Source organism: Pyrgilauda ruficollis, unplaced genomic scaffold, assembly GCF_017590135.1.
Source record: "Pyrgilauda ruficollis isolate IOZ18807 unplaced genomic scaffold, ASM1759013v1 scaffold29, whole genome shotgun sequence".
NCBI classification, from domain to species: Eukaryota; Metazoa; Chordata; class Aves; order Passeriformes; family Passeridae; genus Pyrgilauda; species Pyrgilauda ruficollis.
In genome coordinates, this window is record NW_024524266.1 from 12,499,768 (window position 1) to 12,527,555 (window position 27,788).

Consider the following 27,788-nt stretch of genomic DNA (forward strand, 5'->3'; position numbering starts at 1 on the left):
CCTCAGTTTCAGTGTTAGTGTTTACCTTGAGGATAACCATGCCCCATTGTACAGTATTCTCTTTCCTTGTTTGTTTCCAGGTTGCCGTGGTTTCTGGTAGCTCTTCCTTGCTTCTTCCTGGCATCCACACCTGTCTATGGATTCACATATGTAAATGTGTTTTTGCTGAAGTTAAGAGAATATGATGGCATGTGACAGAACAATGTGTTACTGACTTCAGAGGTTGAGTTTGTTCAGAAATGAGGAACATAGCTGTAAATTGTGTAGTGATTTCAGGGCTGAGTCTTGCACGTATTTGCACAAGTCAACAGTGTATGAGAGGAAGGCCACTTAAAATGAATGTTCTCAGGATCAGGACTCAGGCTGTTGATATTAATTTGAAACAATGAAAATTTGTGTAATTGAAGTGGCTTTCTAATTAAAAATAAATAAGAAAATTTAAAGTTCATGTGCTTTAATTGAAGCATTATGTTGCCTTAAAAGTCCTCAGAAATCAGCATAGTGAACTTGTTTGCTTCTGAAATCTGGAGGGGTTTTCATGTGGTACTAGAAGGATGGATGAGTGTATGATAATTCTGACATTGCCCTTCTGGTGTTAATTGCTTTATTGAATTTTTCCTTTGAATTGAATACTGCCAAGAGGTGTTGGACACAGTGCCCTGAAATCCATGCCCTCTGCAGCTCACATCAGGCAGAGGCAGGTTCCAGGCAGTGCCAGGGATTGTCCTCAGGGACCTGCAGGCCGGCTCACCTCACACAGAAGGTGTGCTGACCCTGCACTGGCAGGGCGTGATGACTTTGTCACGTGGGTGGAAATGAAGTCCCTTTGTCCCCGAGGTCAGGTACAGGACAGCTCTTCCTGGTGAGCTGCTCTGCCTTGCACCTGGCATCCACGAGGGAAGGTGGGCTTGTGGTGCCTTTCCTCTGAGGTGGCATCGTTTGAATCTACTACACCTGTAATGGAGGAGTGAGAAGGTATTTTTTCATGAGATTACTTGGTGATATTTTAAATTTATTTTTGAATCTTCTTATACTTTTCTTGTTTCTAGTCTTTACCTGTGTATTTGACTTGTGTATACTCTCATTTTCCTTATTTCTTTCCGTGGTTGACAAATAAAATTACATAAAAACTACATGTTGACATTTTTAAGGGACTGGTTTGGTTTCACACAGTATGGAGCTCCGTTTGTGATTTGGCAGTCCAAGGTCAGTTTCTCACATGCCTGCAGAGGAGCACCCTCAGACAGCTGCACTTGGGAGCTCAAGAGGAATTTTAACGCATGAACAGCTTTTGGGTTTGGGGTTTTTTCTGCTATATAAACCTCCCAAAAGCTAATTCTCATATTGTTCTTGACAGCCAAAATAACTGTTAGAAACAGATATATATCACCCAAGGCTTCTACCTTGAAATTTCTTCATGTTCTATGATGTTCATAAGTTATTCAAGAAAATAAAAAGCCCAGTTTGTTACCAAGCAGTTCTGGAGCAGGAAAATGCTTGGGGACCCGTCTTGCTTGGCTCATTAGCTTTCTTATTAAGTAATAAATGAGGCTCCAGATGGCCAGAATTTTGCTAGAACTGAGATAATTTTCTTTCAGATTAAGATTTTATTTTAAAACTTCAGCTGAGAAGAAATGTGTGTTGTACTCTCTCACTGCTTACCATTTGCCTTGACGGGGTATTCACAGGAGCTGAGTAGTTAATTAAGTAGCTCAAAATTGCAAAATGTGTCAGCATGTACTGCATATTTGACAGTTGCTGCCTGTAGAAGATAAAGCAAACAGTTGCAGCAGCAGTATAATGAAGATTTATGGCTTTAGGACACAGGCATATGTGGGAGAACAATTTGTAATAAGGGATCAGTTTCTTGTTATACAATTCATGCTTTTTTTAGATGGCTGTGGACTTAGTACTTCAATTTGTTGTTTTCAGTGGAAAGAAGCCTTGCAGTAGACAGTTTTTAAATGAAGTGAAACATATAAAACGTGTCAGTCATGCTTGATAGGAAAAAATAAACTTTTTTAAAATGCCGGATCAGTTTATATTAATAATCTAACTCAGAGGCTGTTTTTACTTGAAGCTTTTGTACTGTCTTCTCTGGGAGTTAGATGGAGTGTAGTAAATAATGCCTGCTGTGTGTTGTCTAAGAGCAGCAGCCATTTAGAAATGGTGCCACAGCAGTCCCAAAGTCCTTCTACATCCTAGAGACTTGCTTAATTTTTGTATTTCTTTGGCCCAAGCTATTCCCCTCATGTGTGTCCTAGTCCAAAGGCAGTAGGCACATCACTGCTTCTGTCAGTACGCAGCTGGAGCCAGCACTTGAACATTGTAAAACAATTTTCCATTTTGATCAGCCACTCTGGGTTCTTGTCCTGAAATTAAGAAATGTGCAGGTACCTGCAATACACTGATTTAAAGTACTATTTTCAGAAGAAAGCTTCAGTTCTTCCCATTTTCCAGGTCACATGTTGACTGTTTTGGTGTTTGGAAGCTTTCAGAGGAGTTTCATTGAAGTGCTTGTGGCTGTGGGAGCTGATGCTGCAGGTTGTGCCATGAGGGCTGTTCTGGCAGACTTGGGCCTGTGGGTGGGCATGGCTGCCCCTGAGCACCTCCCGTGCCTGATCCAGTTGGCTCTTCCCCCTTTGGTTGATAAATCTTTGTGGGCATGGAATGCTTGATATGGGGTGCTTGGGGTGGTGGAGGTCCAGCACTCGAGGCAGGGTCAGGTTTGCACTGAGGTAAAGGAAGGTGGCTCTCTGTGTGTGCCACGTGTGAGTCACAGCTGTGTGGTAGTTTATTGTTTTCCCCCCAGGGAAGCAAATCTTCCTTCCTGGTTTTCAGAGCTGGGTGTCCCTTCAGTGAATGGGTGCCTGTGGTCAGTGTGCTGCAGCACTTGAAAACTGCCTGTGTAAAACCGCTGGGTCCTGCATCTTGTAAAGGACAAGGCTGCCACTCAAACTATCTCACAAATAGCCATTTGTGATGGGAGAAGAGGCTGGAGTTATGCTTTGTTATGGTCTTTTGAAATGCATTTTGTCTTGCTGTTAGTGCTCAAATACATAATGCATCTCAACTTTGGGGTTCTTCTTTAAACAGTTGAGTAAAACATGCAAGGAGATATCTTGGGTAGTTCTCTGTGGGTGCAGTTTCATTCAGGTCAGAATGGCTGGAGTCAGTTCTGCTGATGGCATGGTACCACCACCACTCACTGCATAATGGCTGGGTTTTAATTAGCTCCTGTGTGGTTTAGCTCTGCATTCTTAATGACAAATTGATTTGACTTCCCAAAGTGGAAATCTAAAGGTGTCAGAATAGAGGTGTTTGACCTCATAGCATTATTTTTTTCCCTTTCTTTAAAAGATACAGACTGTGAGCTTGTGGGTTTTCTAACAGTTCTTCATGTTCTCTCTGTGGCTGTGGTACCAGGTTTGTGCTTTGGGGTCATCTGAAGAAAAGGTTCTCTTGAGGAGGAAAAAGGAAATTAAAACAAGCCACCCAAGATTTGTGATGCTGTGTGAATTATATTTAATTTGGAACCAGCTATTCTGGGGGCAGAATAACGCAAACGCGCTTTTGTTAATTCTTACACAGGATATGGCTTTATGCAGTTTTGTTTGCATGTGAACAATATGAATATTTAAAATGTCAGGTTTGTTCTTTTCTGGAATAAATGCACTCATTTGTGAGAGGCCTTTTAGATAACCAAGGTGGGGGGGATGAGTGGAACAAACGAAAATTTCCCCCAAGGGATGGTTTCCCATTTTGTTTTGGCATTTGGCTTTTAGTGACATACCATAGAAGTGCAAGCTCAGGACACTGGTAAAAATGAAGCTCACTAACTTTTAAACTGATGATGATATAAACTATCTTAAATATGGCCAAGTAGCAAAGTAACTGGATGCCTACTGGTTAATGTGTTAGTTTTGAAATAAAAAAGCTGGAGCCCAGTATGGTGTGTAGAACATTAAAATAACATCCCCTGTTGGTAATCAGAACTGGTCACTTGTAAAGAGCAGGTTAGAATTTATCTGCTCTTACTGCCCAGATGATGCCTTTGCAGTTCACAGTCACTTCATTTTACGGAAAACCAGTCCTTATAGAGAAATATGATTAGAGAATCACAGGAATATGGTTAAAAAAATACCACAAAATGTGATGCAGAGGACATAATTTATTCTATCAAAGCTGTTTCTAGAATTTGAGTATGTGTGAGATTTGATGTGCACATGCAGCCTGGTTGGTGCCACCAGGGAGGATTTTCCCTTTGAGTGTTCCTGCTGTCATGTGCTTAGGCACAGGAATAATTGAGATAATGGAACATTTTTGTATTGGTTAATCCTGTTAAGCATTTAAAAAATTAAATTGTGTTTTTGTGAAAGGCAGAACTGCCTCACCTGGCTCAGAACTTGCAGTTCCCCATTCCTTGTTGAAGCAGGGATTGATGCCATTGAAGAGTATATAAAAGGAGCTGGAGATACCAGGTGTGAAAGAACTGTTTGAACTGGCCGTGAGTGCTGGGGCAGGTGTCAGGTGTCATATTTGAGGAACTGTTGTAACATGGGAGCCTGCTGCATTCCGCTGGGAGCTCTGGCAAACGCGCTTGTCCTGGGAAGCACCTCAGTTTTTGCTGGAGTCTCAGTCCCACATTCCCCACTTAGCACAGTGAAAGTGCACATCCAAAGGCTTTCAGTTACTTTTATTTCAGTCTGTATCAGTCTCTTCTCCCCTCAGGAAGAGCCATGAGGCAGTGGCCTTGATTTCCATTTGGATTAGAAATGTTAATGCTGCCCTTCCTAACACTAGGAAAGGGCCTTCCCTTTGGAAAGAAAAGGGCAGAAAACACCTGTGTGTGTGTGTGTGTGTGTCTATGTGCTTGTGGAACACACGTTGGGTTTTGAGAGGAAAGGGAGCTCTTGTCAAAATCCAATCAAAAGAGGAGTTCTTAAGACGGTTTGGTACTTGAAAGGGTCTCCATGCAAGAGGCAAAGTCCTGGCTCCATTTTCTGCCTCACTTTCAGCTCTGTTTTATGAGAAGGTCAGGGAGTTATGTGCTATCACACAGGAGACTTTCCATGATGGTTTGGTACCCTTTGACAAGCAAATTCACTGTAGCATCAAACCTTCCTTCCTGCTGAGCTGACAGGTCTGGTGTTGGTTCAGGGACTGCCTTGTTCCTGAGGGATTTGCCACCAACCAAAACAAAGGTCCCCTCTGGGCTGGGCTGCACATCGTAAGCTCACTCCCAAGGATGTTCCTTATGCATCTCCCAAGTGGTACCAAGGCACTGCTGAAAACAGACCCCAATCCATCTCAGGTGATACAGGGGACCTTGTAGTATCTGGGAGCATTTTGGTGTGGACTTTGTGCCATTAAATAGTTTTTCTCCTATGCTCAATGACTTTGAAATTTGCTTATTCTGTAATTAAAAATGTCTTGGCTAGGAAGTCCTGAGCTTCCATTTGCTGTTTCAGCTTCTCCCCTGCCTGAGGCAGGACTGTTGAATAAATAATCTTTAGAGCTTCTGCAGGTACTGACTTCTTACAGAAGGAGCAAACAGGAAAGAGCAAAGCAGGAATATTTGGACACCAGACTGACTTGGTTCAGGGAAGAGTCAAGCCCAAAAGCCAGTGTCAGGATTTGTCCATGTGGCTCATGTTTGCTGCTGCTGTTTTCCATCAGGCACAGCCATACATCATCTTGGCACCCATGAGAGCAACTCAGTTGTTGCTGGGGATGGTTTTCAGCAGTGGAATCAGAATGGCTGCAAAAGCACCGTTTCTTTCTTCCACTTTGAAGTAAGAATTAAAATATTGCTTCCTGATTCCACTGTGCTGGGGCGGCAGGGTAAAGAAGGTATCAGACTGCTGATGTCTAATGCACCTTTCCAGCTGGGACAAGCACTTCCTCACCTTCACCCACACTTTTGTGGCTGCAAGGTAAAGGCAAGGAGAGGTGATCCTGTTAGTGCAGAGAGCAGCAGAACTCAAGCAGCAGCCTTTTGGGCATGTTGGCAGAGCTGCTCTCGTGGCTTTGTGGGGGTGTAAAGCCCCGGGCTACCAAGGATGGGGATGACAGGCACTGTGCCATCACTGGGGTTTCCTCTGCAGGTTGTGTTCACGTGTCCAAAGATGCTGTAAAATGAAGGGGAGAGGCAGCTGTGTCTGTCATACACTTTATTGTTCATGTGGAGCTTGGCTGATAGATAGGACTAAATTATAGCAATACTTGTGAAAAGGAAAACCCAACCATGACTCAGAAGTGCAAAATTGCCTTCCACATGTCCAGACACCATGAGCTCCTGGTTTGCAGAAGACAGCACGTGAATGTACCAGCAGGACAAAGGCTTCAGCTTACTGATATCCTAAATGCAAGCGAGACACCTGGTAGAGAATATGGCTTTTTTTGCTGGGTAGCCACCTGTGACCCTGAGAAACAGCTTCTGTTAAGAACAGGTCACTGGTGAGTTTTTCTCTAGTTCCCATGTACAAGTCATGGTGCTGTCTCCATTTAAACCACTGAGCAAGGGCTGCTGAACAGTAAGTGCTAGGAAAGTAAAATGAACAAAAAACAATGGTAAAAGCCAAGAACAACAAACCCTTGCATTTGGATATGGCTCATCTGTCAACAGCACCAGTAGAAGCAAACAGTTCCTGTGGTGGAGGAGTGGTTTGTGATGGGAAGACTTAAGACTTGCAAAGGATCAGAAAAACTTAACAAGTGCATCCCAGGTATGAAATTACAGTAACAGGTTGCCTAAGGCTGAGAAAGGTCTTAATTGCATCATCCCATCAGGCACACAGCTGGTGGCAGCTGAAATATCTGTGGCTGTCCCTTTGCACATTCCCTATTTCCTGCTCACCTGTTTTTGCAGCTCTGTGAAGGAACTAGCTTGACTCCAGAGGACAAAGTGCATGAGATGCTGTGTACTTGGTCTTGTGGTGGTCTGAGAAGTTTCTGGCAAAATGTTGCCAAAGAAAATCAGTTACCTGGTAGTGGAGGAAGGATGAAAGCTGTAGGAAGTGAGCAGAGTGTGGGGCTAATTTGGTGCCTCGTACCAAGGTCTGTAACTTACTTGCCCAGAAGAGTATCTGGAAAGGTGTCTACCTACCAACCAGGTCACCCAGGGAGGCAAGGACAGCAGCCAGGGGGAGCTGCTGCCAGCAAGCACAACCACCTCACATCCTCGGGCATCTCAGTCCCTCAGCTTTTTTCCAAGAGAGACGTGGAACCCTCCCTCCTCCAGCGTTTCCTGTGCTGCCTGTGCAGGGAACCAGCAAATGGTGACTGGTGCTGCCCACAGCAGCCAGCATGTCCTGCTGGGTTTGCAATTGCTGGCAGCGGTGGCACAGGCGTGCTGCTGTGGCTGCCTGAGGCCGTGCCAAGAAGGCTGCCTGTGACACAGGGACAGTGGCAGCCTTTACCTGCTGGCCTGGCACCAAAGCTGCTGCTGGGCTGGAGAGCTCAGACGTGCCTGTGCGCTGTGCAGCCGTGCCAGGCAAGCCTGGGAGCCAAACGGCATCAGCGGCACAGCCCCACCACAGTGCTGGGGGTTCCTGCAGCTGTGGGGCAGAGCAGCCCCAGGGCTCAGGAATCCTGCAGCCACCCCAGCAGGTGTCAGCTGAGGGACTGAACACGGAACCAGACGTCAGGCAGGACTGGCTTTGCTAACTAGGAAGATCAGCATTGAGGGGAGAGCTTCACCAGGGTTTCTGCTTGAGGCTGTATGTGTGTCATGGACAGAGAAAGAAAACAGTTGTGCCTAATCCTGTTCAAAAAGTTTCCTTTGTTTTTTTTTTAATTTTTTTTTCTCTGTATTAGTGTAGAGGAATAGCCTTGCGATGCTCTGCAGGGACTTTGTGTCTGTGAACATATCTTGTTTAGATATGAGAGTTTGATGAGAAGTTTGTACTGGCTGTACTGGCAGTACCATGTGACAACAGCACTGTTTGTCATTTGCTGATACATAGCAGGGAGCAGCAGGTTTTCCTAGGAGGCCACATCCAAAGGCCTTGGGATATTTTTATAATTCACCAGTAAAAACCATCAGCATCTTCAAACTGTGTTATTTCCTATACCACCACATTCCAGCTCTGGCTGTCTTTTCATTTACTTTCTTGCCTTCCAAGTGCAAAGCCAGGGAGCAAACCAGAAGTGATTAGGCAGCTGTTCAGGCACTAGGAACACAGAGTGATTTGATAAAGCAAAAAGCCTGACTCCTTACGTACACCCCACACAGAGGCTTGGTCAACAAGCAGCACTGAATGTGTTAAATGGATTTCCATCAACTTGTCTGGAGAGCTCTTCATTTCACTGCATGATCTGGGCTCTGGGGCAGATGTTATTCAAAAAGAAAAAAACCCCAACTTTATTCCCAGTTTCTCAACATATTTGCTGCAGCAATGCCATTCCTTCACGTGCCAGAAGAGCTCAAGGTCAGCAGGGTACAACTGTGTCTTCTCTCTCTGCAGGCTGCAGCCAGCACTTCCCTGTGTGCTGGGTCTGGATCAGGAGCCAGCTGGGCTCCTCCTGCCAGTCCCCTCGGTGCAGAGCTCCCGCGGGCCTGGCCTGGAGCAGCAGCTGGAAAGCAGCAAGGCAGGGGCAGGAACTTGCACAGGGGTGTGGTTTTCTGTCAGTCCCCGGAGCTGTGCCTGGCAAGTGCTGCTGGCTGGGCTCCAGCAGCGTGAGGGAGTGGGGATGGGATAAGCTCTTCCTGAGATCTCCCTTGCTGTGCTCCAGTTCATTTTTGACATCTCCCAGAGCACGATCCCTGCTGTCAGAGATACCCCTGGTGTTCCTCACGCTTCTCCCCATCCAGTGGTTGAGTTCATAGCTTGTTCTTCTGTCTCATGGTTAAAAAAATATATATTTTATTTTTCATCCTCATCTCCCTCGCTCATGCTGCTGAGGGAGGCAGAGGCAGCTTTTGGAGAAGAGGGAGGGGAGGTCTTATTGATGACCCAAGGTGGAGATGGAGAACGGGATGGAGAGCGGCCTCGTGTAGGACTGCTGTTTGGGCTCTGCCGGGGAGAAAAAGCCTGGAGCATTCGGCCACTTCGTTCCTGGAACATCTGCTTCTGCAAAAGCAAAGTGAAAAGATGCTCTTTGAGTACTGCACAGAGGGGAAGGCTGTGGGAAGGCAGGGGTTACACTGTGCCTCTCACCAGGGAGGGAGCAGGGAGCCAGAGCCCTGGAGCATGACTGGTTTGTCTCTGCTGTGCTCATGATAACCTGGTCCTTGCATGCAAGTTTTTACCTCAGCTGGGCCACCCCCAGTGTGAGGCCACTGTGTGTACTGGCCTGAGCCACACACGGGGGACTCCCTTTGTGGTTTTTGCATGTATTGGTCACACTCTTGTCTTCAGTGGTCACTTTTCTGCCTGAACACCCAATATTCCTAGTTCCCACAGCCTTTTCCTTTTAGAATGCTGGGAAGGACCACACCTCTCCTCCTGAGCTTCCTGGCTTTCCTAGCCTTTATTCCTCTGTCCCTTCATATGGGAGACAGCCGGGTGCCTGCCAAGTACTGGCAGCCGCTTCCCCAGCTGCCTGGAGCAGGCATGACCCAAACCCATAAACTGAGAGTGGGAATGTCAGAATTTGGGCGTCTATTGAAAAGAGAAAACACTTGCAGGCTCTGTGTTTTGCTTGGAACTTTATTGTCACTTTTGCTTTGTAAAGCTGAGTGGAGGCCTGCCAGAGCTGGTGGGGTGGAAGAGACACTTCTGCAGTCAAGCAATCTGCTACACTAAGGCAAGTGCCTCTACTCATTAGCAGCAATGTGGCCTTGCGTCACGCTGGGTTACGGAAGACATGGTGTGTGCTGTGCAGCTGCTGCAGGCTTCACATGGAAAATGCCAAATCCGAGTGCCCTGCTGCTCCTTCTGGGGATAGGGAGTAAGAAGCCTCAACCTTGGCTGCAGGACTGGCAGTTGAGTCACAGGCGATGCTCGGCTGAAAGGAAGATCCAGCCCCAACAAAGTTAAGTTACCACTCAGGTCTGAGAGGAAAATACTTGTGCAGAATGTAAGGGTTTGCCTGTTTTAGCTGAGATCCAGCTTGCAGTTGCCCACTTTTCATCCTGTTCCTATTTCCCTTCCCTCTGCAGTGACTCTGCCCTGTGCTGACACAGTATCTGGCTGCTCATCTTGCTCTTTCTCCTCCTCTTTGAAACTCAGTATTCCCTGCCAGTGGAGAGGCAGATGCTGGTTTCCCCCTCAGGTTTCTGGGTGTTTGCTAAATCCCAGGGCTTAAAAATCAAGCACAAATACTGAACTCAGCTGTTCCTCTGTGAGCTCCCTCTCCTAATTTACATCTTCATCACATTAGCCTTTAGTGATTTAGTTTTAGAGCCTGGATTTCACCGCAGCACAGAGTGGCAGAACAGGTTCCTGCCTGCAGCTACGCTTCTCAAAGCTCTTGAGCATAAAACCCACGGTGTGTAACCTACCCCTGCACTACTGCTAGGTTCAAATTAGTCAAGACTTCCTAAAATCTCAGTAGTTAGCAGATGGTGGTTGCTCCTGATAAATGTGCCAGGAAGCATTTGGATGGGGGAGGATTTCTGCAGCTGAGAGCTGCAAGGATGTCACCAGGGTTGGCAAAACCCCAGAGCCCGATTGCAATTCAGTGGCAGGGGTGCAAAATTTCTCTTTAGATCACAGAAATGTAAGGTTCTGTTGGCTTGTTTCACCCTCTTACTGAAGATAATCCCCAACAAAAAAACCCACGTTTGATATGAAATATATTTTTCCTGGCCAATCAAAATACTTTGACTTCCTCCTGTTGTCACTTCTAACAACTCAGTGGCACAGTGGTGCTTTGTGGTGGTGTGTGGTGGCAGTGCTGGAGGACATCCAAGTGCTCCAGCCTGTCTTGGCCTGCGCCATCCCATGTGGCAGGGAGTACTTGACTGTGCCTTAGTGACAGAGGCCAGGTTTGGAAAGGAGAATCTCACCTTCCTGCTAAGTCCCTCAGCCAGGCTGTAGGACACCTGCTTCCTAGACCTTCAGTGAAGTTTGTTGCTGGAACAAACTGATGCACTCACACCTTCAGCAGGGCAAGTGCCCAGCCCCTCCATGTTGCCTCCTGCACTAGAGCTGGAACCACCAGGCTGCTGGCTGAAACCACAGCGCTGCAGGAGGAGGAGGTGGTGTCACTCACCTGCCTCAGAACACCTTTCTCTCCAGCTGTGCCCTAGCAGGGTCAGTAAGCCATGCCCTTTGCAGGCAAGGAGCTCCTTGGGCCATTGGGTGCTGAAGAAGTAGAACAAGTGTTAATGGCTTCCTTGGGGTGTTGGAGGGTTAGACAAGGCTGGATGCACTGTGGTCCTTTACCAGAGGTAGGGAAATAATTTCAAAGTCTTCACTCAAGCAAGTTCAGGTACACTCAACCAGTTTAGGGTTTGATTTTGGCAAACTTGTTACTGGGAAAAAATATTTTCCCTGTTTCAGAATTTTACTGCCTGTATGTTGATACCCCTTTGCTTTACAAAGCAAGTGCCAGCTGGGTGTCTGCTTTTGAGCTGCTGATTGTTCCAAGGCCATTTTAGGTCCAGGCTGCAGATAGGTGCTGTGGCCTAAACACCATCCCCAGATTCCAGTTGCAACCTGTCTTACCCGAGCCCCTGATGACGTCTGAGGTGTGTCAGCTGTTTGGAAGGCAACCTTCCCCAAGTATCCCTGTGTGCTGAGCAGGGGGAAGCCAGTCCCTTGAAGGGACTCCTCATCTGAAGGGACATTTCTGAGAGAGACTGGCGCAGAAACTCTGCCCTGTGAGTGAGCTGTGCTTTCTCTCCACTGACCTCAGTTGCAGGTGCCTGCTTGTACATGTCTGAGAGGAACTGGAATGGACACCTGCACCCTGGAGTGGTGTCTCTCCCATTAGGCCCTGGGTGCCAGACTGTGTGGTGGTCCTGTCTCACACCACAGAGAAGTTTCATGCCACACTAATCATTGTTTCTGACCTCTCTGTGACTCTCTTGAGGAAAACATATGCACAGGGGATTGCACAGGTGGGCGAAACTGCCAATGAATTACAGACATCTGGACATTTGAAAACTGACATTTTGACCTCTTTCACAAACAGGCATTTTTCTGTGGGTTACACAGCCCTTACTTTTAGAAAATTGATGCTAGCATAAAGTATATTATAATAATTATTTGTGAAATAATAATAGCATATTAATGGCATGCAAATTACTGATCTAGGAATCCAGCATGCCCATAATGATTCCTGTACTTTTAATGTCAACATTAAAAGCAACTTCTAACTAACAGTGATAAGGCGAATTAGCATTAATAACAGTTTTGACACTAATAATAAGTTATCATTTTTTTAAAAGTCTTTCCTGTTGCCAAGGCTCAAACTGATTTTAAAAAAGCTACACCACCTCTCAGCTTGCTGTCACCGATGCTTTTCCTACAACACTGTGAAGAGATTTCACTCCTCTTGTTCTTAGCAAAGGTCCCTGTGATTGCACCAGACTTCCTACTCTGTGGTCAAACACTTACTCAGGAAACAAGAGTTTCTAATTTTAAAAGACATAGGCAGAGCACCTTTTCTTTAATTAAATTTGGTAAAATGTTTTATCAGCAAAGGTTTTTAAAAATGCCATTAGCATGCACTGTTGAGTGGGTAGAGCCAGGAAATAGGATCAATGCTTTTGAATTCTTTCCCTGTCTCTGCACAGCTAAACTCATCTCACCTCCTGTGAATTTCATGTACTCTGTTAGCATCAGCTTTAGTTATCCAGCACATATGGCCAAAGGACCATTCCATGGGGAACACACACCAAGCTCTATGGGCAACAACTCACAGAGGAAGCTTCGTGTGGATGTGGACAATGTAGGTAAGCCTGGGCATTGCATCAGAAGAGTTGCCTTCTTGCCCTTCCCCAGGAACAAGCCAGTGTCAATGAACAAACTGTTATAGAAGCTCACTGCTCATGTGGCTGGGGCTTGTATTGGTTAGTGATCACCACCTTTGCATGGACAGAAGTAACTGTATGATGACAGCCTCTGTTCTGAAGCCTTCACAGCCTAGTTTTAGGTTTTTCTCAACTGACTGGTAATCAACATGGCAAGTCAGTGCAAAGATGAGAACTCCAGTAAGAGGCAGGCACTGTATGACTTGGTAGCACTGAGTTGTGACACGGCACTGATGTGAGCTACTTAATTCACAAAAGCTTTGTGACTCTTCCTACATTATTTGTTTACAAAAAAAACCCAAAACCTGCTGAGTTCCTTCCAAAAGAAGATGCCTTTTTCACTCAGAGTTTGCACCCAGAGCAGTGTGTCTGAGATGGTGCATGCACTGGAGGGTCTGGGCTTTCATCCCAACACAGACAAACTCTACATTCAATTTAAGCTTTGTTACTCGTTTCAATGCAGCAAAGAAGAGTCATACAAGCACACAAAGCTTCTGGAGGTTTGGCAAGCTATCAGAACTGACAGATGCGGGCCAGGACTCTTTTGGGGCTCTGAAGCGTTATCAGCTCACCACTCAGTGCATGAGTTTGGTTTGAGCAGGTTTCTCTTCAGAAATATGCTGTTGCAAATTCTGAGCTGCCTTTCCAAGGCACTTGGGGACCTTTAGTAAATGGCTCTGTGAAGCCAGCACATACCAAGGAGAGCTTTGAAAATGCTACAGTCCCACCTGAACCTTCCCTGCTGTCAGTCAGATGAGCCTGAACTTGACAAGTAAAATAACTTCTTGGAATTTTTATCAGTAGTTTTTGAAGTTAGAAAATTATAATCTTCTACTGCTGCATACACACCAGGAAGAGAACTACTGAAAACCTTTGCAATGGTCCTGTTTTTCCTCACTACCTCCAGTGTACATCCCTGATGTAGGAGTGGTTGCATTTAATGCTAACAGGGCCAACAGACTGTATTGGCCTGTTTGCTTGTGTGGTGCTCTGATGCAGCTCTGCTGAATGCAGCATTATGTTCATCATCACACCTTCACAAAATACAGATATCCCAAACAAGCAACAGCCAGAAGCAGCAAATCCTTCTGTTGCAGTATTGGTATGCATTAATGGCTTCAGCAGCCAGGTTTGCCATTATCCTGCTGTGCTGGCTTTCGAGACAAAGACTGCAGGAAAAGTATCTGCTCTTCACCTGTGTTAGAGAGCAGAAATAAACACACTCAGACTTCCTGGGATGGCAGAATACCTACCCAAGCTCCATCAGGTCCAAACAGCTCTAAAAAGTTGCCAATAAATTCCCTGGACTTTTCTTCCCATTTCTGAATCAGGTCATGGCTCTTCTCTTCCACCTTGTAAACAAATTCTTTTGACTTTTCCTCCACATTCTTGACTTTTTCTTTCATTTTGTCCACTTGGTTTTGAAAGCGATATTTCTTCTCCTGTTTTAAAAGTGTGGTCAAAGATTAATAAAAAGACTTGGGAATAATTAGCCACAGACAACTGAGAAGAAGAAAAAAAATTGCATTAATGCATCCTAATACATATGGCCTTGGTTAGCTTTTCCCACATTATTTTTATAAATGCAAGTTTAATATTTGTGGAATGAAGTGCAGAAGGTACATATTGAAAAGATTTCCTGTGTGATTACTGTGTTTAATCCACTACATGAATCTTTCTGTATTTTCAAACTGAATGCACTTTGAAAGTGATGTGAATCTTGTGAAGGATATGAGTGGGAAATTAACAGCTCAAACTTAAGAGTAGGCAAAAGGGAAATCTCCCTGTTTCCTAGCAAATGCTGCTGACTTGCCAGCCTGGATGTTAACTTGGACTAAAATGTCTCTTTGGGTGGATTTCTGCAGAGCAGAAGGAAAACTCTCATAAATTCTGAGCCTGGCTAATACAGGAGCTTCTGGCTCCAACACAGATGTGTGTAGGCCAATGGTCTGTGGCCAGCAAACTACACAGAAAAGACAGCAGCTCCTAATTGCTAAGTCAAACAGAAAAGAAAGAAAGAGAGAGAGAAAATAATATTAGGGAGCTCCTGGAAAAAGCTTCTGAAATACTTCAGGAATAAAGAGCTTTTGTCTTGAAATGCTTGTGTGCTCCACAAGTTTTTGGTACAAGCAAATAAGCAAGGCTGTGCTCTTGAAGGTGTGGTGGTCTGTGTAGAAGCACAGCTCAATATTGGCTTTTAATTTTCTGTTAACTCCCTTTAATGGCCACTTGAATTTATTTTTAAAAAATAAGCACTGAAGCGGGGTTTATTCTAGCTCACTAAAAGAACTGTCTTTGCAAGCCACAAGCACAAACAAAATCCCCAAGGTCCAAAGAAACCAGACTTCCTCTGTGCCTAAACGGTGATCAGCCCTTTAGTGAGGAAACCAGTGCCCTTCTGCAAACAAGACCAGTGCTCTTGTGAAATCCTGGGGATTTAATTTTGAGACAAACAGTCTCCAGTGCAAATCAGTATTTCTGCGTTTAAATTACTGCAAGGTAAACAATCATGTCAGGAGGTTCTTCAGGAGACATCAGTGTCTAAGATGGGGGCAAGCATGACTTATGCAACAGTATCTTAACCTCACAGCTGCTCAAGGATAAATTTGAGAATCTCCAAGGCATCCAGCATGCTTTATTTTAATGGATATTTGCAATAGTGATCTTTCTGAGCAGAGTACTTACAAGCAAGATTTTTCAGAAGACTTTTAAAAAAGCACAGTGAAATAAATATTTATGCCCTGTAATATGGGGTTAGACTGCCAGACTTCAAAATAAGAAAGAGATAAACTCTAATGAAATGACACAATTCAGTCATTCACAAGGGGGTTTCTAAGCTCCAGGGAGGGAGGTGAGAAGTCCTGCTGTGAGCCATCTCAGTCACAACAGAGATTTCAGTTACGTGGGTTGTCTTGAGGTTTTAAGTCAAGACTTGAAACAGAAAATGAAGGAAGGTAAAATCTAATTTCCATAAAGTGTTTACTTCTCATTGGAGGGGCAGGTCTGTATATGGAAGATTAATAATCTGAGCCATTCTTTCACATAGCTCTCCTGCCATTGTGGTTTCTGAGCTCTACAGCAGCATTATTTATGTACCAGCTTCCTAGCATACCTCCTTGTCTTTTGAAAACCATTTTAGCTTTCCCTAGTAGTCTCACTGCTCTGTGATTGGCTTTGTTAGGGTGTTTTTGGTTTTCTGTTTTGTTGGTTTTTTAATCCTATCACGTTGTAGAGAAACTTTGGATCTCAAAATCCATGCTCTCTGGGCTGCCTTCTTGGAATAGGAATATAGAAAGAAACCATGTATTGGGTGAATGGTTGAGCAGCTTCTGGTGGAAGGGTGGGCTCCTTCCTAGTGTGTCATTGTCACCTACAGCTCAAGGAGGAAAGAGGAGCAGCAGCTTTGTTAATAGTGTAAGATGGAAAGGAAGCTGCTAATTAATAGGAGCAATTAAAACTACCCTCAGCTTACCAGTGTCTTTTAAATTAAGTTCTTTCCAGCTATTTTAGAAGCATCATGAGGAAGATATAATTTCTTAACCTTTACATTCAGGATGCTAGCAGAGAGTGTTTGAGGAGCAAGCATGGATCACTGTACTCACATTGATGAAGCTGACGTTCAGCTCCTTGGCGGTGTATCCTCGCTGGAGGTTGCGCCGCGCGTACACGTCGTAGTCCCGCACGATGCGAGTGATGATGTCCGATGTGGAGATACCTTCGGTTCTCTGCGTAGGCACAAACATTCCTGAGCAAAGTGGGAAAAGAAAGCCTGCTGATAAAGCTTGGCAAGACCAGGCACTGTGGCAGATAGCTGAGGATGAACTTAAAATGCCCGACAAAGGTAAGAGGCTTACAATTCTGCCTTATTCCTAGTTCTTTCCTGTTGTTTCTGTGTGAGTTTGGGGAAGGCAAGGTTGCTATACTACTCATTTTTCTCTCAGGTCTTTAGAAAGACTAAAAACGCCCTCTGTACAGCGTCAGCTGTGATGTGGAAGTTATTAGACTGGCAGGGGCTCCCGAGCCCGGAAGGCCAAGCTTCACAGCTGTGACCAATTCACTGAGCAGTTCTTTCCATAAGCACAGCCTTATTTAATACAAAGAAGGAGGGAGTTTACTGCTCTCCTTTATTTCCACTCCTGCGCTGCACCTGACAGTCTCTGTTCTGCTGAGTAGAACAGACCAGCCTCTGGCCTTGACAAAAGCCAGGAAAAAGATGCATTACAGTAACTGGAAAAAGCCCTGGAGGTGCCAGTGGTTTGTAACAGAAAAATGAAGTGTCATGTGTGTGAGGTGTAGTGTTTCATGTCCACCCAGCCATGCCAGTGGCTGCATAACCATCCTCCCTGCTCTGACAAATCAGCCCCCAAGAAAACTGGCCATTTATCAATACTGCTCATATTTTCCTCAACATAACTGAAATATATGCAGCTTTCTCATTGCTCCCCACTAAAGCAGGAGCATCTGAACTGTTAATGCAATTCACAAATGCAACAGTAGCAGAGTGCAGGCACACCTTGGTTTAGTAGTTATTTAGGGCTACAAAAAAAATTTCTACTCTCACTTACATGTAATTGCAACATGAAGCTGCTGATGAAAGAGAGAGAGAAGACTGGAGATGGTTTGGGAAAAGAAAATAGTGCTTTGTCTTAAAATGGTGTTATAGCTGGCAAATGAATCCCCACACGTTCACTTAAAGTAAGCAGGCATTGGTACCTAATTTTACAGGGATGGAAAAAGACTCAAAGAATCAAGAAGCTTAGCAGCCTCTTGTGACTAAATGTTATGTGATATTTTTTCTTTCTGATCTCTTAATTAATACTCTGCTAAAAAAATAGATTACTTTAATCATGAGCAGACATGTTTCCCTGACTGTTGCTTTTCAGGCTTCCACCAGTCACTCAGAAAACTATTTTTGGAAGCAGTGAAACCCACTTTGAGCCAGAAACCTTTACAGATAAAAGTTACAAGAATATATGGACAAAATCCAAACCCCACCTTTGTTAAGCTGAAAGTGGAACTGTAGGTGGACATTACCCTTAGTCACTGATTTTGCCTTCATATGCTTCATGTGTTGGAGTGATCCATGTTTTCCAAGCTAAGTGTTCACAGACGTGCACAGTTTCTGTCAGGGCCCTGTTACCCAGCTGACCATTGCCCATATGCCCTCCCACCCACTGAAGGTAGTGGGGAATTGGGAGCCCATGAAAATCTACCCAAGGCGCTCCCTGGTTCCCTTCCACTTTTCTGCTCTCCAACAACCTGATGTGAGAAAATGGGAGTACTGGAACTATGGAAAAAATGTGCAAATGCATCAACAGCCCCGGTCTATTTAAAACAAAACCCCTAGCAGAAAGGGGAAATTCATTATTGTAATAATGCTGCTCTGGAGCATTAGGGACTATTACAGCACTAGATCTCAAAACTCATCACAAATAAGTTAACATTATTCCCAGTTTATACATAGCAAAATCCAGCCATACAAGACCCAAGATGCTTCTCTGGTATCTCATGGTGACAGACACAACAGACCACAAGTCCCTGAAGCTGCAAGTCCATACTCTCTTCTGCAAAGTCTGAGTTTCTCATCGGGTCGTGTGTGCACCGTGCCTGTGCTCAGCGATAGCAGAGAAGGGTGTGCCAGGTTTGGGCACTCTCACACCAAGTCCAGCAATGATCCAGTAACACCAAGAGTTCCTGTTGTGTTGTCCTGTGCACTTGGCAACTTCAGAAGAAAAGTAAAATAGCTGCCTGTGCAGCATGTGTGCAGTATGACCCTTGGTGACCCATTCTTACCAGAGGGGCCTTTTTTTCACTGCCTACTGAAGGAAGCTGGCTCTGAAACTATAGAACAGTCATTCCCAAAGGAAGGTTGTGAGTCTGATACCACAGGGAGGTTCACAAGTGAAAAACTATCAAGAGCTGCCGCTATAAAAAGCTTATTCCTTCAGCTCAGGTCAATAGCTGGTCTATAGCTATCATTGTATAGTTTGAGGTCACTTTGCATGGCATATTATCATCAGGCAGATTGCTCTGGAATTTTTTCAAGCTTCCAATATACATGTCTGTGCAGAACAGAGAGGCTGGATTTGCCAGGGTTCAAAGCAGCATCTCCAGGGAGCAGCAGCAGAAGGATGTGATTTGTTCCTCCTCCTTCCACTGTTCACTCTGTTAGGATAGCTACTACTGGCAAGCATTGGCTTAACGTTATGTCCTCAAATTTAATTCATCTTCCTTGAACTGAAGAGACACAAATTCCTAATGAGTTCAGCATCTTCGTGTTCAATGTAATATGGTAGTCAACCAAACTGCTGAACGATCATGGGAAATGAATTACTCTGATACTGATTTAAACCCTCTGCTAGTGTAATGAAAAGAACCCTCAGTGCAAGTGGATCCTAATGGCTCCTGAAGGTTGCCTGTGCTTGCCCATATTAAGGACTGGGATGTGTCAAGGAGGTGTCAGTTTGTGGTTATCAAAAACTGACTAAAGTTGGCTGGGCTGCTGTGGGAACTGAACTCATTTTCATCCATTCAAAATTCTTAATCAAGCACTATAAAATGGTTTTAAAAATGCAGATGGGTCTATTTTGTGCCAGATCTGAATGGTTTCCTTGAGGTTATGGCAGGAATTCAGCCAAGGATGTCCTTTGAGGTTTTCTTTCTGCTCAACTCAGCAGTACCTACCATTAGGGTATACGACAATATGATATTACCTCTACTGCTTCTCTCCCAGCAGTTCTGGTTAAAAGGCAGTAGAAGAATTTCAGCTGAGGCTGAAAAGGAAGGTGCTAAAAATATAAAGTTGCTCTTACCTGCCTCCTTTATGTGTTTGTATACGTCATCCGATCCAGCGGAAGAGTACGGGATGTCATCATGTGCTACGAAGTCAATCTGCCAGTGAACAGAAGAATGACATCACCATCACCAGATTTTGGTTCACTGGGGGATTGTTATGGAGAGTTCTTTCTTTTCTTGACTTCAGCTAACTTGCTTTTGATATTCTCATCCTAAAGCTATCACCTAGTGTATTGTACTAGATTTGGGCCTGCAACTGCTGTGTTGTATGATCAATTATGAAAAAACAGAAATCTTCTCTCCAAAAGCACTGCCACTACCACATCACTCTGACTGGCTCAGTGTGATATGCAAAACCCAAGACACAGGTTCCTGCTTTTATTTCTACTGCAAAAGCAAGTGGTGAAGCCTTGGCTTTCAAAACCATGGAGGCAGGATAATTGATTTTGGGTCCTTAGGGCAGTGCATACTCACGTGTATACCTAGTACTATCATGCTGTCCTTTTGTCACCTAGTGATGCAGACACTAAAATACATCCTACTTAATTATGCTTTTGTCAAGATTCATATGTGTTGCAAGACAATCAACAGCATCTAAAACACTCTATCCTGCCTTTTAGAGGGCACATGGTGTTTTTAGATATTGCACCTGTTGCCATTAATAGGAAGCACACCTTTAATTCAAGACTTCAGTCACTAGGTCACTGATGGTAAACCAGGAAACTTTCCTGGTTTACCATCTCCTTTTCTGAAAGTCAGTTTATCAGTAATTTTTTCAGTGTTATTTTATCCTTCAAAAATCCCAGCAGAGAAATCATCTCAGCATACTGAGAAAAAAAGGCAAAAGAAATATAATGTTTTCTGAAAGAGATGGAGGCAAGGAATGCTAGGTACCTAATTTCAGTGACTGGAATTAACTGAATACAATAATTTGCTCCACCTAGTAGGATTTCAGACTTGCTCATTCTCAACTGTCAGTCTGCAAAGGGGAAGGGAGAGATAAGGGGAGAAATGTACCTTATGTTTTTCAAGGAACTCAGGTGTCAGTGTCCAGGGTGCATCTCTGATGACCTCATCCACATAACGACAGTGTCTGAGGGCTTCATATCGCTCAGTTTCATTCATCACAGTGAAGCCTTTGAATTTATGAGTTAAATCATCACTGCAAACTAAAACATAGAAGTATGAGCAAAATGGCTCCACATTCAGTAAAATTAGCATGACCAGGAGTTGATTATACTAGGTAAATCACTTAGTTATTAGCTTAGCAATTTTTGAGGTGTCCTAGGACATCTAAGAGTTCTGCTTGGAGTTGGCAGATACAACTGTGTAATAATGAGACAACCTTCTCTTTCTGGAGCTGCAGTCAGAGGCCAAGTATGGTATTTTAAGGCACTTCAGGTGGTATCCTTTACATGCTAAGGTAAACCAATCCCACTCTTAAGTGGGGATTTCATGGGCTGTGATATTTCAGGGGTGATGGCTTTCAGGGGTGATGCTTTGAAACCAATCAAAGAACACAGCATGGACAATCAAAGAGTGCTCACTAACTTCAGGTATCACAAAATGGTCAAGGCAGGAAAACCACTTGACATCGCCTAATCCAAACCCCCTCCTCCCAACAGAGTCAACTGCAGGTTGCTCAGGGCCACGTCCAGTTGGGTTTCAAAGATGGAGACCCCTCAGACTCTCTAGGCCTCCACTTCCTGCTTTTAATTTTTATGTAAACAACACTCTAAAAGAGAAATTTGTCAACGAAGCTCAAAATCACAGTGAGACAGTTTCTCATTAAATAAACCCTGATGGAAAAAAGTCGCAGAAAACTTTACATGAATCTGTCTCCAAGCTTAGCTTTGAGTTCAGCAGGTTTCACAGAAAGAAGAGTAAGGCTTGTGCCATGTTCAAATGGAAAGCTGCTGAAGGAAGCCCCAGGGAAAGGACTGGGAGAAGCCACATGCTCTAGTGAAATGAGCAGAGTTAAAGGGCCAGAAATCCTGCATCTTTAACTCTGGATGCACCAATACTTTGTCACATTGCTTTTAAAATGAGGGCCAGCAACACCCACATTCCCAGAGGACTGTAAGAGTTAGGTATTATCTTTCTACCCACATAATATTGTGTAAAAAACAGTGACCTTCTCCTGAACCACCTCTGTCCAACATTACAGCTGCAACAGTCATTTGACACCCCACACGGAATAATGTGATACCCATTTATAGCTGGGTTTCCAGTTGTTGTCCTTCATCACAGGTCAAACTTGTGCCTTTGGATCTTTGTCTGTAAATGTACTTGACAAATGATAAATGCAACATTATCAGTGAAGTGTAAGAGCCCTACAGCTGCTGCTTCTTTCTAATTTGAAAACATCAACCTATTAGGCAAGGTGCTGGCAAAGATGCAGTCTTTTCTGAGATCTGAAATGGATGCTCTTGCTGTGATGGTCATTAAGGACTTTCAAAGTAGGAAAAATGTAGAAAAGCTTAGATATCCATGAAGCTTGCGCAAAATTCAAAGCCAGATAATAACATATGTATGAATTTCAGCAAGCAAAATGCTACTCTGTCCTGTTATGTCAGTTTTGATGCCTGCTGACAAGAAATTTAATGGTGATCAAAGCATTTTCAGGAGAACAATCCCTTCAGAGACTGTATTTGTATTTATTTACAGCCTTTATGACATCTTTAGGCTACTCTCTCCTGGAAGAAAAGGTCTACCAAAATTACTGGAAAATAGTAATTTTTGCTTGAATTCTGAAGAAAGGTTTGATTTTATTTTCTGATTACTATTTGTTCATGCACAGTGGAGACAGACACAATATCTTTCTTTGTACTTCTTTTGAATCTGTCATCCTGCTCTAATGACTGATTTAGGAAGGTATAGATGTCCATTTTAAAAAGAAAAGTGATCTTAGGTCCAAATAATCGTCTTCACAAGAAGAAATAGAAGAGGTTGGTTGTGATGCCCACAAAGACATATGACACCGGTGCTTTTGCAGCACAAATTGTATGTGGGTGTGGGAAGGTGTCCATTTTTTAAACATGCTAACACACAGTGCCTTGCTGGGAGAAGGTGCTGATGAGTGCTGGCTGCTTTGTCCTTCATACCAAAAATAAAGGCAAAGTGAAGCTATGCCATGAATTTCAAAGGAGCCAGGCTTTTGCCCCAAAGCTCCTTCCCTTATCTGGGGCAACCCCATATCCTTTGAAAACAACAACATAATGTACATAACTTGCATTTTTTTTAAACCTCACAGTCTTGCGCTTCCACTTGCTTCTTCTGCAAGTTGTCTGGCTCAGCAGAAAACCAGAGAATCCTTAATGTTTCCTTCATAACAAAGGGACTTGTCCTTTACCTCACAGGAAGCTCCATGGGAATTGCCACATTTCATAAACTTGAGTAAAACTAAAGTATGTGTTTATAAAGAGATTTTGTTTTTCCTGTGTGTTGGGTCTTTCCCCCCCCGCCCCACTCCCACAACTGTTCAGGACAAATATGCAAAATAATGCACCTTGTAGTACCTGAAGGTTGCACTCATGTTCACTGTAAAGCATTTGAGCAGCTGAATGAAGGTTGCTGTGAAATGTTTCTGCGAGGAATATCTCAACCCTGGAGGTGCAAGGAAAATGGAACCAAACTGCACATTTATGAGGCTTCATGAGAGCAGGGCTTGCACAGCCTACTAGGTAGGAAAGAGCCACCCTCCAGTGACTCCTCTGGCACAGGCCAACTGCTGAACAGCTGTTAGCCAGGTACACACCAAGAAAAGAAGATATTCTTAGCAAAAAAAAAACCAAAAAACCAAAAAACAACTGAATTAAGAAAGTAATCTGCCTGGGGACACCTGAGTACTGAAATTGCATTCCACTCATGACCTATATTTGGGTCTTCAATGACAATGGCCAGATGTAGCTTCTGTGATGATGCTGAAAGCTGGGTCTGGACCTGGCAGGCAGAGGTCATGGTCTGTGCCTGGCTGGCAAAGGGACCAATGAGCCAGATATAAATAATGGTTGCTCTCATTCACTCATCTCCGTCTTTGAACAATTTTGAGCAAATAACTGAAAAAGGTAAATTATTCATAGGGAGCTATTTTAAGCTCAGAGCCATGCAGGCACCTGCTTTAACTAGAATGGGAATTGTGCCTGTGCTGCTGAGGGCAGAATTTGACTTTTACTTTAATTGATGCAATTGTAAGATGTAATTCAAGGCAAATCACCTACAGAAAGCCCCTGAGTGAAAGCAGCATTCAAGTCATAGTGTATAAACAGCTGGGGGTGGGAGCACAGCAATAACTTTCTGATAGTGAAGCACAGAAGCAAAAATCCAGTGCAATAAATAACTCTGATCTTACCTCCTACTAATAAGTAGCTATTTGGGAATAGAGTTTTGGCTTGCATAAGAGCTCTAGCATGGCCAGCGTGGAAGAGGTCAAATATTCCATCTGCATACACTCTGACAGGTCTGTCAACTGTGGAGAAAGAAACACAACAGTGATTTTTCAGATCCCAAACAAGTTGCACTTAATTCTCCTGGATGGCATTTTATTCCCAGATCAGATGATTGCAGAGATTTACCCCAGTTCTGATATTCAAAAGCCCCACAGGTGAACCTGCAGTTTTTGATACTGCACATTACTTGTTTTTTGTACTCTCTGTTGTTTTCTCTCACACTTACCCTATTTATTATCATCCATCATCCCCATATTCTAATTTAGCAAAAATGTCATCTTCCTGCCTCATTCAGAGTTCAACCATATGTCTTGTTCTTTTCTCTCTGCCTTTCTAATCAGATATGCCTTATGGATTTTTCCCATCATTTCCCTTTCCTCCCCTCTTGCCTTGACTTTTTCCACAGCTTACTACTGTAAAAATCAATTGCTTACCTCTTCTATGCAAACCTTATACTTCACTTTTCCCAGACTTTCCCCAAGTTCTTCTCTTTCTCATGTTATCAACCCTTATAACTCTTTCTGTATAGCACCTCCAGCAGCAGCCTCCAGATTGAAAAAGGACTTGCTTTCTCAAATTACATGCTTCGCCACCTCCAAGCAAAAGCACAGTGGAGATGAAAGCAACAGAGCTCAAACCCCCATGGACTGTGTTTCAGTGACAGCAGAGAGATGTCTCTGCAGTCAGGACATCCAAGGGTCCACGGGAGAACACTGTTCCTTGCACAGCTGACTGGAAAGCTGAAGCTTGCTCCTGTAATGTGTTCGTACTTTAAAAGTGTATTTTAGATAAGCAGAGTAAGTAAACAGAGCCTTTTAAAAAATAACCTCTTGAAATGTGGGGGGGCGGGATGAAGGATGCGTTTGGGACTACATGTGAAATCATCCTGCTTCCCCAATCCAATCATATATGCCCAGATAAAGAAACTGGCAAGTAACCTTTAAGGCCACTGATGTGATCATTAGGAACACCAGTAAAAGAAGAGTTTTCCAGAGATGAGAATCCAGAAGATAGCTACTACATAACACAATTTTCAGGATGGCTGGAGTGGGCTGGCAAGCCTTCCTTCCAACCAACATCCACAAACACATCAAACCCTAACTTGAAATGTTTTCTCTTGTTGTTTCTCTAAGAGAACATAATGGCTCTGAAGTTGCTGGTTTCTTCTCCATTACCTGACAGCACTAGACATTAGGCTTTTGCTTTTGAGTAGAAGGCACAAATAAGCATTAATTGATGTTTGCATGGAAGAAGCAGGCTTTGGGAGTGCCCGTGATCCTGTGGATCTCTCCACATACCTGGTGTTCCCCGGCGGGCTTGTGCAATGGTTAACTTCTCATGGGGTGCTTGGCACTGACAGCTTGTTTCATCTGCGAATGGAGCAGGTGCAGTCAGAGTCTGGAAGGAGGAAAAAGCACAAAAAAAGTAAATTTATTTTCACCACCAAGTAGTTATAAAAGAACCATTTAATGGTGGCAGAATGCTGTAACCAGACTTCAGGCTGGTTTGTTCTCTGGGGATTTTTGCTTTTTGGTCACCCCTGAGCACACACAATTCACACAAGGCAGGATGGTGAGGAAAATAAAGCTTTTAAAATATGTCATATGACTGAATTCTTTGTCTTTGTTAGACAATCTTTGCCTGGTCATCTTTGAGGTGAAAGCACATTATTTTTTTGTTTGCAGAACAATGTAAGGTTGGATAGTGTGAGCAGCTTAACACTTCCCAGTGACTCTGAAGGTCCAAGGAAAAATGTATTCTATTACCTGTAAGTAACAGCTGGAAAAACTACTTGGGACTTAGAAAACTGCAAATGAGCCACCTCTTAACAAGCACCCTTTCCTGCCACTAGCATCAGTACAAATAATTCGGAGTGGAGGTTGTTTTGTTGTGGTTTTAGTTAGAATCTCCTGTAATTTTGAGGAGCCATTCAAAATAAAGGCAAGGATGCAACCTTAAGTCCCATTTAACAAGAGCTGACTGAACTGCAACTCCTCTCTTGTCTGACACATTCTGTAATAGTACTAAAACACTCTAACTGTGATCAGAGCACCACAAGGGTACTTGCTCTGAGGAGCTTATAACCTAAAGATATATGAGACAGTATGAGGATGTGTGAAGACTGACGTGGCATTATCTGTCAGGAAACCTGATTACTGAATTTGTATTTTCTGCCCATGTCTATGTAGGAAGTTATCAGCCATTCGACCCTCGAGTATTTATCTGCCATATAGTCTGATAGGAAAAACAGCTTCTACAGCTTTTGGCTTGAAACCTTTACAAAAACATAACTGAGTTTTGGTTTGCTTTGGTTTTGAGATGAAGTGGTGGTTGAGAAAAGCTGAAGGAAATCTGTCACTTTGCCTCCCCCATGATTTAACTGGGAGTTCATGGCTGTGCAGCTGTGGCTTGGTTGGGTTTTGACAGTGACCTGATGTACAGTTGTCACACCAGTTTGAGTACCCATGGATGATCATAACAGCATCCCTTTTTGCCTTTCCATGGTTTTTCAGATTTTTGATGCTGAATGATTAATCACTGAGCATTTACCATTCTTTATCATCCCTGAGACACTTTAGAGCATGTCATACCTAATTGCTGGCTGATCTCTGGGCTCACTGGTTTGTTGCATGGAAAGCTCAGAGGACAGTAGTAAAACAACAACAAAGACTTAAAGATTCAGACCCAGTTCTTTCTGCAGATTTGCTATTCCTTTCATTTACTACAAGTAATGCAAAAGAAGGTTTCCCTCTTTTCCTTTCCATTTTTCTTTCCTTTTTTTCCCCACACTCTCAAATGTTAAAGGAAACCATCATCATTAGCATCTTCATGATGAAAATCACAGCATCTCTGCACAGACAAGGTTAAAAATGGAGAAACTATTACCAAGCCCAAGTTTCTGTCTGGGTTTCATGGAGGGGAACTGTTCATCAGGCCACCCACGCTGCACAGTGTAGAACATTACACATAATCATACAGTGCCAGCTCTTTCCTTTATTTTCTAAATACTGTCTTTTTGCTTCTGGCTTTGCTATTGCTGGGTGCTAATCTGTCTTTTTATCTCCAAGGAAGGTCAAGTTACACGGCAGCCCATATAGCCTGGTTCCTGCTGAGATAAAGAGGAAGGCAGAAATGTTAAAACAATAATGGCTATGGTCTGAGGCCTGCAACTGGTAATCAGCTCCTATCTTGGCAGAGGTTGTTTCCTTGAAGGTTATTTGAAGAAAATAGGCTTGGTTTGCAGGAAGATACCTCTTTTTCCCCCCAGGCAAACACAGTGGTGCTTTTCATCCATGTAGCCACCTTTGCAACACTGAGATTTTTCTTTCAGTCTCTGCTCAATGAAGAACAACCTCTATCAGCTTCCCACTGGTCCAGCTTTTATAAATGTTCGTCATTAAAGCTCACTTTACAGATCAGGGCTTAGAACCAGACCTGTCAATATTCCCTTTACTCTCTGATCTCACAGTTACTAGATAGGAAAACACATCAAATGCAATACATTAAAGTCAGCCATATTCTGTCAAAACCAAACAGAGAAAAGCACAAACACCAAGTGCTGACAGATGAAAGCTACAGCAGTAGCTTCCAAATGACTACTCACTACTATTTTATTTTAT

General features: G+C 43.7%; 2 protein-coding genes and 1 long non-coding RNA gene across 4 annotated transcripts in view; 2 read left to right on the plus strand and 1 right to left on the minus strand.

Annotated features, from left to right (window-relative positions):
* PDK3 (pyruvate dehydrogenase kinase 3) overlaps nucleotides 1–1,133 on the plus strand; it is a 54,167-nt gene extending 53,034 nt beyond the window's left edge. Inside the window, exon 12 of the transcript XR_005955532.1 lies at nucleotides 81–1,133. The gene's annotated coding sequence lies outside the window, so the exon portion shown is untranslated. The remainder of the gene's footprint in view (nucleotides 1–80) is intronic.
* Nucleotides 1,134–7,926: 6,793 nt separating this feature from the next.
* PCYT1B (phosphate cytidylyltransferase 1B, choline) overlaps nucleotides 7,927–27,788 on the minus strand; it is a 30,060-nt gene continuing 10,198 nt past the window's right edge. Inside the window, exons 2-8 of one of the 2 annotated variants that reach the window (XM_041472472.1) lie at nucleotides 25,467–25,566; nucleotides 24,072–24,188; nucleotides 20,738–20,889; nucleotides 19,738–19,816; nucleotides 16,528–16,670; nucleotides 14,179–14,367; nucleotides 7,927–9,074 (exon numbers count right to left, since the gene is read on the minus strand). In XM_041472472.1, the coding sequence (XP_041328406.1) occupies nucleotides 8,868–9,074; nucleotides 14,179–14,367; nucleotides 16,528–16,670; nucleotides 19,738–19,816; nucleotides 20,738–20,889; nucleotides 24,072–24,188; nucleotides 25,467–25,566 (987 nt within the window). In that variant the 3' untranslated portion in view covers nucleotides 7,927–8,867. Of the gene's footprint in view, nucleotides 9,075–9,639; nucleotides 9,952–14,178; nucleotides 14,368–16,527; nucleotides 16,671–19,737; nucleotides 19,817–20,737; nucleotides 20,890–24,071; nucleotides 24,189–25,466; nucleotides 25,567–27,788 lie in introns of those variants that run through there. The other variant, XM_041472473.1, reaches the window with a different exon arrangement.
* LOC121356247 lies at nucleotides 16,643–27,719 on the plus strand. The gene is made up of 3 exons (XR_005955529.1): nucleotides 16,643–16,766; nucleotides 24,698–24,965; nucleotides 25,854–27,719. It is a non-coding gene; the product is annotated as an uncharacterized LOC121356247 (long non-coding RNA).